We start from the raw sequence: 11156 nt of genomic DNA on the forward strand, positions 1-11156 counted from the left end.
CAATTAATTTCATTTTATTAGTTAATTACACATTTATTAATTTAGAAATTGAATATTATAATATAATAATTTAACTTAAATAATGATGATAATAATAATAACCTTTATTGCAACAATCAAAAACAAAATTACTCATTTTCATTCACAACAATAGTAACAAAATAAAAAATATTAACAGCTGAAAAGGGAGGCCATTGACCATTGCTCAAATATATCTTAATAATTTTCACAGAGATTAAGTCTATTATAGTTATTTTATTTTGATACACAATCTTCTCGTGCATTTTATGATCAAATAGTTTTCTATATTTTCCAAGCATTTATATTTAATTAAGTCTATATCTTCTTTGCAGATAGATAAAAAAATAATTGAAGCAAACGTGTTATTCATAAGGTTTCTAATTAAGATGAATTTCTTAATCATCACTCAATCACATTCAATTTTAGTATAACGTGGCTTTTTTGTATATAGTAATTAGTATACTTATACAATATGTATATATAATTAATTAGGAAGTTGATGTCTGATTGTGATTGTGATTTTATGTCGTTTAGGTTTAATCAAATTATTTTGTTTTTTTGTTTTATATTTATTTTAAATTATTAATAATATTGCTGAACAATATTGATACTATAATACAATTGACTAGATTAACAATGTTTCCTTTTAGTATGGGCCACTTTCTCCGGCTGGGCCGTAGTGCGGTTCACCACCGGAAACGTTTCCGACGGATTCTCCAGAGGAGTGACTTGGACCAGCAGAACCACCGATGAAAGCGCCTGGACCTCCGAACGAGATGCCGTGTTGATGCTGGTGAGCTGGCTCGTCCTTGATGGAGCTGACCAATTCGCGGTGGTTGAAGACGGTCTTGGCGCTGTCTCCGCTGGAAGCACCTTCTTGGATGTCCTGGATCTTCTGCTCGGCCTCCTTCTGGTTGCTGTACTTGACGAAGACGACTTCTGGTTTGGCGGCTGGTCCTTGGACGGCGGCTGGGACGACGATGTCTTGTTGCTCCTCTGGTTTCTTCACCAAAACGAGACCTTGGTCTTGCCGGCAGCTTGCTGTTGAGCGATGTTGAAGTGTGGGACGATCTTTGAGTTGTAGGCTGGGCCCTGATGTAGATGGTCTTGTCTCCGGCGGCGGCGGACGGTTGAACGTGGACGCGGACGTGGGTTTCACCCAAATCCTCTGGAGCATCGAAGAAGAAGGACCTGTGGTGTTGGACGGCTTGTGGGATTCCGGCAAAGTTCTGTTGGACAGAGTATTGTGGGGCACCTCCGAAAGTATTGTACGAGACTTGTCCTCCGTATCCTTGTGGACCTACTCCGTAGCTGCCTGCGTATCCACCTGGAGCGTAATGCTGCTGTGGCCCATTGCTGTACGCTCCATACGAATTAGATCCAGATTGTACTCCAGGCAAGTAACTTCCTGTCGGGCTGCCCTCCCTAAGCTTAAGTCCAATGTCTGCTGAGGCGCACACGAGCACACTTGCGAAAACCTACAGATATATCCACAAAATTGAATTCACTTCAAATCCACTTCTTAAACCATGCACACTTACCAGAAACTTGTTCATTTTCGTTGTTTGTTCTTCAGCAGATTGTTAACTGATACCAAACACAACAGATCCCACCGTTTTTATACTACGGAAACCCCTCCAAAAACGATCGGAGAGGAGAGATGTGCAAAAATGCATTTTTTTCGATCAATATTTTGCAACTTCGCAAGGTTATTAAACTTTAAAATCAAACACAATTTAGGACACATCCACATTATATATTCAGATTACACAATTTCCATATAATTTATCAATCAATATTCGATTACGAAACACGTTTTTGATAATAAACGATGATTTGCAAGGACACTTATTACATTAATACTCCATGAATGAAATAGTTAACACGCAACAACAACAAATAAAAAACACCAAAAGTAAATAGTTAACTATTAAAACTATAACAATTCTATATATATTTAGTTGTATAACTAAATGTCATATGCAGTAATTAATTATAATTAATTTTCGCCACTTTCCAATACTCTCACATTTAGATGGAATTTTATTTATTTTATTTTTTGATATGAATAATTCACAATTGTTTAATGAATATGAATGTCCTTCAGAAACACAATTAAGATCTTCCGCTATAACATCCAATTAATTTCAATTAAAAATAATGGGAATATAATAATTTTCTCTCATTAATTAGAACATGGCATTGTTGTAAATGTTTTAGTCAACTTTAGGATAGTTAAAAATCGCATAAAATTTCTTCATTACGATTTTCAAATTCGCAAAATTTGCAAATTTTGTCCATTCGATTTTATGGGTGATTTGCATATATAAATGATTAAGAAAATAATATTATTTTTCAAATATGTTAATATCTAAATCTTTAAATATTTCTATTTCTGATGATATTTATTGATTATCTCCCCAATGTTGAAATAATAATTCGAATTATTCTAATAGTTTTTTTTTTATCAATAAAAAAAGGTTGGCCAGTGATGGATAATTTAAATTAATTTATATGCAAGTAATATAGATACTATTACAATTGCAATTTATACGAATATAATGAAACTGTTGTTTTTTCTTTTAAGGTTTCTTTAATTAATAATTAAATATTGTTTTACAAAATTGACACTATAATACAATTGGCTAAATGTTAAATATGTTCTTGTTTAGTATGGACCACTTTCGCCGGCTGGGCCGTAGTGAGTTTCACCGCCGGACACGTTGCCGATGGATTCTCCGGAAGAGTGACTTGGACCAGCAGAACCACCGATGACGGCGGAGTGGACACCGCTTGGTCCACCGATGATGGCGCCTGGACCTCCGAACGAGATGCCGTGTTGATGAGCTGGCTCGTCCTTGATGGAGCTGACCAATTCGCGATGGTTGAAAACTACTTTAGCGCTGTCTCCGCTGGAAGCACCTTCTTGGATGTCCCTGATCTTCTGCTCGGCCTCCTTCTGGTTGCTGTATTTAACGAAGACGACCTCTGGTTTGGCGGCTGGTCCTTGAGCGGCGGCTGGGACGACGATGTCCTGTTGCTCTTCTGGTTTCTTCACCAAAACGTAGACCTTGGTCTTGCCAGCAGATTGTTGCTGTTGAGCGATGTTGAAGTGTGGCACGATCTTCGAGTTGTAGGCTGGGGCCCTGATGTAGATGGTCTTGTCACCGGCGGCGGCGGACGGTTGCACGTGAACGCGAACGTGAGTGGTGCCCAAATCCTCTGGAGCGTCGAAGAAGAAAGACTTGTGGTGTTGGACGGCTTGTGGGATTCCGGCGAAGTTCTGTTGCACAGAGTATTGCGGGGCAGAACCGTAAGAGATTTGTCCTCCGTATCCTTGTGGACCTACTCCTTGATAAGATCCGGAGAATCCACCTGGAGCGTAATGCTGCTGAGGTCCATTGCTGTACGCTCCGAACGAGTTGGATCCGGATCCGTAGGTTTGAGGAGCACCAGGTAAGTAACTTCCACTCGGGTTGCCCTCCCTAAGCTTAAGTCCAATGTCTGCGGAGGCGCAAACCAGAACACTTGCGAAAACCTATGCGTAGAATCGACGAAAATTAGATTCACTTCAATTTCACTTGGTTATTATTTCACTTACCAAAAACTTGTTCATCTTCGTTGCTTGTTGTTGTTGTTGTTGTGTTCTTCAGCCGATTGTTAACTGATATCAATCACAGCGATACCTCGCACTTTTATACAAATATACCCCTCCATTAAGCGAACACTAATGATTGCGCAAAGAGAGAATGAGGCGCAAGGATGCACCATTTTCGTGAAATAAATTGTTTCTTCGCAAGGTTATTAAACGCGCCGCATCGACACTATTTCAGATCCATCTCCATTAAATATGCTGATTCAGAAATTATAAATATATAGAAAAAAAAAATTACATAACTTCGTGCCGGGCCATTACATATTCTCACGATTACCAAATCGGATCGAGTTGCTTGAACTTTTATCAAGGTTTATTGTATCTTAGGCTTAAAAATTAATTTATCGAATCAAGGGCATAAATTATATATATTTTTGAGTCAATAATAATAATTAAAATTTCAACACAATGAAATATAAGCATTCATAGATATCTTAATGGCCAATTAACAGTTCATTTTAATTTATAAGTTAAGATTTAACCTAATGAATCAATTCTATTTCAATATAATATATTGTAAAGTGCTGTGAACCTAATTTACATAGACATAACTATTAATTACACAATTTTAATTGCGCATTCAATTAATATTACTGATTTTATATAATAAAACAAGAATGAAAACTATATTCGATTCAAAGATTTTCAATTATGTTCAGTAAAGTTTATTCAGTAAAAACACATTCACACGTTCGCAAAGAAATTGATGCGTATGATAATTGAGCAATTCAAAACATAATAGATCATAAGATATTTGCATAAATATTTCTATCAAGATTCGTTTTTATTTTGTTGTTATTGCTTATTTATTTATTTTTTATATATATGTATATAATACACATTCTTTCTATTTATTTACATATTCAATTACGTAAATTTATTTAAGAAATGCGCATTAATATGTTCGTATAATTTTACATTTCACATAATTTACCTTTTTGATTTATTTGCTAATTTATTTTTCTGGTAGGAGGAAACGTTTTTGAATTATCTCTTTCGTGTAATTCAACTAATTAATTGTTGTAGGGTCAAATGATTGTAGGTATTCAAATTTTCGATTTCGATTTGATTTTATTTACTAATTATTAATACTTTTGTTTTCATTTACAATTCTGTTAATATAATACAATGGATGGACAAATTAAATTATCCTTGATTTCTTCTAGTATGGACCACTTTCGCCAGCTGGACCGTAGTGGGTCTCACCTCCTGAGACGACGGCGGAGGTGCTTGGGCCGACAGAGCCGACGGTGTGGACGCCGCTGGAGCCACCGACGATTCCACCGCCGATTCCAGAGCCTCCGATGAATCCACCTCCGATTCCGGCGCCGTTGTAAGAGATGTCGTGGTGAGCTGGCTGGTCCTTGATGGAGCTGACCAACTCGCGGTGGTTGAAGACGGTCTTGGCGCTGTCTCCGCCGGAAGCACCTTCTTGGATGTCCTGGATCTTCTGCTCGGCCTCCTTCTGGTTGCTGTACTTGACGAAGACGACTTCTGGTTTGGCAGCTGGGGCCGCGGCGGCAGCTGGGACGACGATGTCTTGTTGCTCTTCTGGTTTCTTTACCAAAACGTAGACCTTGGTCTTGCCGGCAGCTTGCTGTTGACCGATGTTAAAGTGTGGGACGACCTTTGAGTTGTAAGCTGGAGCCCTGATGTAGATGGTCTTGTCTCCGTCGGCGGCGGACGGTTGAACGTGGACGCGGACGTGAGTTTCACCCAAATCCTCTGGGGCATCGAAGAAGAAGGACCTGTGGTGTTGGACGGCCTGTGGGATTCCGGCAAAGTTCTGTTGAACGTTGTATCCGCTGTATTGTGGAGCAGCGCCGCCTCCGTAGGTGTTGTAGGAGACTTGTCCTCCGTATCCTTGAGGTCCTCCTACTCCTTGATAACTGCCATAGTTGCTCGATCCCGAATAACCAACGGGAGATGCGTAGTTCTGCTGAACTCCGGGTAAGTAACTTCCAGTCGGAGATCCCTCCCTGAGCTTGAGCCCAATGTCGGGACGTGCAGAGACGCACACCACCATAGCGCAAGCGAAAGCCTGCAAGTAGCGAACACACATATTCCCCAATAATCCAATTGTTCCTTTTGCATTAATCTATCTCGAGACTTACCAAAAACTTGTTCATTTTAGTGGATTGTTCTTCAGCTGATTGCTAACTGATACCAAACGGAACGGATCGTCACGCTTTTATACTAACGAAACCCCTTCCAAGGTGTGTGCGATAGGAAAAAAAAGGAGCGAAGAACAACCATGCAAGGATGCATTTTTTCAAATACTTTTTAACCTTGCCAAAAAATTGTTAAATGATGAATCAAATCACACTACCAGAGATGTAACAACATCAAAAACACATACATTCCAAAATCCGAAGGAGAATTTTCGTCGATCCAATCATTTCGTAACGAAAAAGGTAATCCCACATTCCTAATATATAAAATATCGTTACCCAATAATTCCTCTAAAATCGAATTCACATTCGATTAGATTTTTTTAGTCAAACCAAAAAAAACAAAAAAACTAAATTACATTCAATTAAAGCTGTTTTCACTTGTCGACAAAAAAAATAACAAATTTGATTACACAAACTTCACTCTCTTCACTCTGGCGCAATTAATAACAATTATATGTAAAGTTCAAACGATTTTATATAAGTTGAATCATTCTTCTTTGATATGCCTGGAAGCAACAAGAAATCAAATAACCGAAAATAAGTTAAACTAATTCAAGTGATGATAGAAAAAATATTTCTAAACATAATCGAATACATTTCATTAATAGAATGGAATAGAATATGAATGCATAATTTTATTCTATGAAGATTATGCACATTTTTTTCTTCTTTCATTATATTATTATTATTAACTGTTTATTATCCAATAGCTATGATCATCACGAAACAAAAAAAAGGAGTTCGTCTGTTTTGATGCACTTCCAAACGCCCCCTTAGATTTCTAAATATACATAGAGTCATTTACATATTCGCACTCATCCGATGCTGATGTCTATATAGGAAAGTAATAGAAACGAAATATGAAAACAAAACAAAAATTGTAAATGATTCTTTCGACATTTTATTAAGTTTTTTTTTTGTTGTTCCTTAATTAAAAAGAATGCTATTACACAAATGCTTCGCGTTAATAGTAATGCTTGACTTAAACGATTTCGTGTTTGACCAATTATTATTAATAACCTTTCACCGGTTGAGTAAATAGTCGTTAGTCGTTAGTTGTTTTTTTTTTGTTGTAATTCACCGAATTGTTGCATTAATTTATGTATGATTAGTTTAATTAACAAAAGTTATCCAATTTCAGAATAGATTTGTAAAAAGCAATTAATGTAGAACACTCGTTATAAGTTTGATTCACTTTTTATGTGAATTCATTTCATTATATGTTAGCATGATGATTCACAATTATTTCGACATTTAAATAAGTTGGTGTTATTTTTTGGTGATTCTATGAAATGAAAGGGAATCGAACGTTCTTGCTTTCAATTCAATCTCTCTCTCTGTCTATTCTTTGTCACGATTAACATAGTTTTCCAAAAAATGTGGTAACATCAATTATAAAATGAATCAGATTTGCTTGCTACCTTTTGCTAAATCGCTGCCACAATTTCACGTATTTTTATTTCATTTATAACAGATCGGACAGCTCGATACATTATTGACCTTTATGTTACTTAATTGTTGTTTTTTTCTCTTTCTTTCGGTTGTAATTTTTGTAGTTTTTAACAAATTGAAAGGGAGGCATGAAGTAAAAAGGAAATTGATTATTTTCAAATTTTAATTTTTATTTAATAAATATAATGGTTGATTTTGCTCTGCAATTTTCGCTATAATTGTGACTAGTTTGTTCTGTTTGAATTGTTCTAGTATGGACCACTGGCACCGGCTGGACCGTAGTTGGCGGTCTCGTGGTGTTGATGATGTTGAACTGGACCAGAGGATCCACCGTTAACACCAATTTCGAAGTGGGTTGGAGCGTCGTGGCTGACACCACCACCACCGCCGATGATGGCTTGATGAATGGAGGTTGGTCCTCCGATGACTGGAACTCCGTAGTTGATTTGTTGATGGTGGACGGGCTCATCCTTGATGGAGCTGACCAATTCGCGGTGGTTGAAGACGACCTTGGCGCTGTTTCCGCCGGAAGCGCCCTGCTGGATGTCCTGGATCTTCTGTTCGGCCTCCTTCTGGTTGCTGTACTTGACGAAGACTACTTCTGGTTTGGCGGCTGGTCCTTGGACGGCGGCTGGGACGACGATGTCTTGTTGCTCCTCTGGTTTCTTCACCAAAACGTAAACCTTGGTCTTGCCGGCGGCTTGCTGCTGAGCGATGTTGAAGTGTGGCACGATCTTGGAGTTGTAAGCTGGGGCCCTGATGTAGATGGTCTTGTCTCCGGCGGCGGCGGACGGTTGAACATGAACGCGAACATGGGTGTGTCCGAGATCCTCAGGAGCGTCGAAGAAGTAAGACTTGTGAGGGACCTGCGCGAAGTTCTGTTGAACGTAGTTTTGCTGTCCGACGAATCCAACTTGAGGAGCAACTCCTTGGTAGTTGTACTGCTGTCCGGAAACGACTCCAGCGGGAGCGAAATGTTGCTGTGGTCCGTTGTTGTAAGTATTGTAAGAGTTGGATCCAATCTGTTGAGCTCCAGGTAAGTAACTACCGGTTGGGGATCCGTACTGGTAACCGCCCTCCCTGATATTCAGTCCAATATCTGGACGTGCGGAAACGCACACCAGGACTGTAGCCAATACAACCTACCCCAAACGAAGAACAATCAAAATAACTAAAATTTGCACATCTCCAAAGACAACTTACCAGAAACTTGTTCATATTTGATGCTCTTCTTTGGCGGATTGCCTTCTGATACCAAACACAGGATAAATGTGCTCTTTTATATCCAACAAACCCCTTCCAACACATACAAAAAACTAAAACACTTTGGAGGAAGGTGCAAGGATACACACACATTTTTTAGTAACCTTGTGTCCGGACCGGCGTTAGAAGTTTTACATAAATCGTGAAAAAAAAATTGAAATCGCTTTTAAAAATATATACATATATATGTGTAAACAATATTCGAAGAGGATCTGTTTTGTTAATTGAATTTATATATTTTGCATAAATTATGCGATAGTCTTCAGCGCCGGCCTTGATTCATTATTTTGGGATCCTTTCGAAAAAAGTTAAATGGATTAAACGCAGAATCCAACAAAAAAAAAAGAAGGATTATCTTCATCGATATTACACAATACGAATAATTTCGTTACCATCAATAACATACAAAAATTTCACATTGAAAAAGAGTATCAAGTATGTACACGACAAACACTGTAAATTTTGTTGTAGTAAAAGACGTAGTTTTAACTGTAAAATTTAATCTTATAACTTCTGATATATTATGAAATATGAAAAAAGCATGCAAAAATATTTTGGGAAAATTGAATTATATTGCTCAACTTTAACAGCTTACATCAGATAAAAGAATTACACTGAAATTCCATAATATGCTCGTTGATAATCATATAGTTTTACTTCAATTGATCAAGCTTGACTATATTGAATAATTATACATAACGAATACATTAGGTGTTCAAATGTATTTAAATATACGTTTTGTATATAATTGTGCACAAGCAGTGAACAGGAAGACTTATTTCATTATGACCGTCTGTTTTGTCACATTTATTATAATCGTGTTCGATATTATCATAATGGTGGTATTCTTTTAATTAATACGAAACACAATCGAATTTATGGTAATTTCGATTACGTGATTCGTTGTATTTTTCAACCTGCGAGTTTGAAGTATTAGTTCGATTCGATCTCTAATAGTCTAATAATAGTTTTACAGATAAATTATTGAGAAATAAATAAATGAATAATCAAAAAAAAAAGATGAGAAATGTAAACGGATCAAGGCAATCTGGATCCGAATGGAATCTCTTTGGCTATTTTTCACACGATGTTGTCGTGTCGTCTATGTGACTCAATTTCGAGAATTTTTGCGTGGGTTATTATTTTATTACACTTGTATTATTTTTTTTGGTAAACTAAACTTTAATTTCTCTTAATAAATACGTTCTATACAAGTTTTTTTGTTTGTTTCAGATTGGTGAAGTTATATTAGTACGGGCCACTTTCTCCGGCTGGGCCGAATTCGTGGGATTCCTCTTTGGTGACGACGCTAGTGCTTTCGGCGGTCACCGAGCTGGACTCGGGGATGGCGTTGGCAAGGTCCTCGTGGTGCGGCAACGGATTGCCCTTCAGCAGTGTCTCGGTGTTTCCGCTCTCGATGCTGTGGATTTTATCGGCGACGTCCTTCTGATCGGTGTACTTGACGAAGAAGACCTCCGGAGATGCTGGTGGTCCTTGTGGAGCGACTGGAACGACGATGTCGTGGGTGCGGCTGATTCCACCTTTGCCTGTTTGAGTGACGGTCGTGGTGACTCCGGCAACGGAGTGCGGGTTCGGGCTACCGATGATGGTGTCGATGATCAACCTGCCGGCACCTGGTGCTCCCCCTCCGACGATGCTGGAGTGAGTGGAGCCTCCACCAATCAAGGTTGGGCCGCTGGATACGGATGGACTTCCGATTACTGAAGAACTTCCAATTACAGATGGACCGCCAATTGTGGATGGACCGAATGATTGGATTCCTGCAAGAGCTGGAGCTCCGGCGGATTGTTCGATGATGGGTCCAGTGTAGCTGATGGTTTGTTGGTGATGTTGATGGGCTGGCTCATCCTTGATGGAACTGACTAATTCGCGATGGTTGAAGACTGTTTTAGCGCTGGTTCCACCGGTGGCTCCATCCTGGATGTTCTTGATCTTCTCTTCGGCTTCCTTCTGAGTCTTGTACTTGATGAAGACGACCTCCGGTTGAGCAGCAGTCGCTTGAACGGTAGCTGGAACGACGATGTCCTGCTGTTCTTCAGGTTTCTTCACCAAAACGTAGACCTTTGTCTTTCCTGCGGCTTGCTGTTGAGCGATGTTGAAGTGCGGCACGATCTTCGAGTTGTACGATGGAGCCCTGATGAAGATGGACTTTTCTCCAGCCGCGGCCGACGGTTGCACGTGAACCCTCACATGGGTCTCTCCCAGATCCTCTGGAGCATCGAAGAAGAAGTTCTTGTTCTCAAGAATATGGGAAACGACCGGATTGTACGTGTTGTAGGTGGGAAGATGTCCCGGAGAGGTCTGGAAGGTCTGCGAAGATCCGTAACTTTCCTGCTGACCCCCAACCCCCGGTAAGTAACTACCGGTTGGTGAACCAGCCTCCCTGAGTTTCAACCCAATATCGGGACGTGCGTTGACGCACACCAACGCCACAGTCAAAACCTACCATTCCAAAATTGAAAAAAAAAACGAAATTAATACACAAATCCATCTTTAACACACACACACACACGAAACTTACCAAAAACCTGTTCATATTTTCGCTTCGTGCTCGTTGATCTCCTCTGACA

At 39.1% G+C, this 11156-nt stretch overlaps 5 protein-coding genes across 5 annotated transcripts; all 5 read right to left on the bottom strand.

The window, feature by feature from the left end:
- Positions 1 to 667: 667 nt before the first annotated feature.
- On the bottom strand, positions 668 to 1577 carry LOC108562070. The gene is made up of 3 exons (XM_017920275.1): positions 1563 to 1577; positions 1064 to 1499; positions 668 to 1017 (listed from the first exon to the last, which is right to left on the bottom strand). The coding sequence occupies exons 1-3, from the start codon at positions 1575 to 1577 to the stop codon at positions 668 to 670; spliced, it is 801 nt and encodes a 266-aa protein (XP_017775764.1).
- A 1112-nt stretch (positions 1578 to 2689) lies between these two features.
- LOC108562071 lies at positions 2690 to 3637 on the bottom strand. Its single transcript, XM_017920276.1, has 2 exons — positions 3623 to 3637; positions 2690 to 3559 (listed from the first exon to the last, which is right to left on the bottom strand). The coding sequence occupies exons 1-2, from the start codon at positions 3635 to 3637 to the stop codon at positions 2690 to 2692; spliced, it is 885 nt and encodes a 294-aa protein (XP_017775765.1).
- A 1201-nt stretch (positions 3638 to 4838) lies between these two features.
- LOC108562072 lies at positions 4839 to 5747 on the bottom strand. The gene has a single exon (XM_017920277.1). It carries the CDS (start codon positions 5736 to 5738, stop codon positions 4839 to 4841), a length of 900 nt encoding a protein of 299 aa, XP_017775766.1. The 5' UTR covers positions 5739 to 5747.
- A 1771-nt stretch (positions 5748 to 7518) lies between these two features.
- LOC108562073 lies at positions 7519 to 8520 on the bottom strand. The gene is made up of 2 exons (XM_017920278.1): positions 8506 to 8520; positions 7519 to 8444 (listed from the first exon to the last, which is right to left on the bottom strand). The coding sequence occupies exons 1-2, from the start codon at positions 8518 to 8520 to the stop codon at positions 7551 to 7553; spliced, it is 909 nt and encodes a 302-aa protein (XP_017775767.1). The 3' UTR covers positions 7519 to 7550.
- Positions 8521 to 9794: 1274 nt separating this feature from the next.
- LOC108562075 lies at positions 9795 to 11156 on the bottom strand. Its single transcript, XM_017920280.1, has 2 exons — positions 11108 to 11156; positions 9795 to 11028 (listed from the first exon to the last, which is right to left on the bottom strand). The coding sequence occupies exons 1-2, from the start codon at positions 11120 to 11122 to the stop codon at positions 9814 to 9816; spliced, it is 1230 nt and encodes a 409-aa protein (XP_017775769.1). The 5' UTR covers positions 11123 to 11156; the 3' UTR covers positions 9795 to 9813.

The sequence above is a fragment of the Nicrophorus vespilloides genome, unplaced genomic scaffold (assembly GCF_001412225.1).
Source record: "Nicrophorus vespilloides isolate i.1.1-1 unplaced genomic scaffold, Nicve_v1.0, whole genome shotgun sequence".
Classification (NCBI taxonomy): Eukaryota; Metazoa; Arthropoda; class Insecta; order Coleoptera; family Silphidae; genus Nicrophorus; species Nicrophorus vespilloides.

Excerpts from the sequence above, each read along its gene's own strand:
- LOC108562070 (XM_017920275.1), bottom strand. Across the intron at positions 1,018-1,063 it reads CACTTCAACATCGCTCAACA|AGGAGCAACAAGACATCGTC; the intron begins GCAAGCTGCCGG and ends TGAAGAAACCAG.
- LOC108562072 (XM_017920277.1), bottom strand. The coding sequence starts at position 5,738 with ATGTGTGTTCGCTACTTGCAGGCTTTCGCTTGCGCTATGGTGGTGTGC.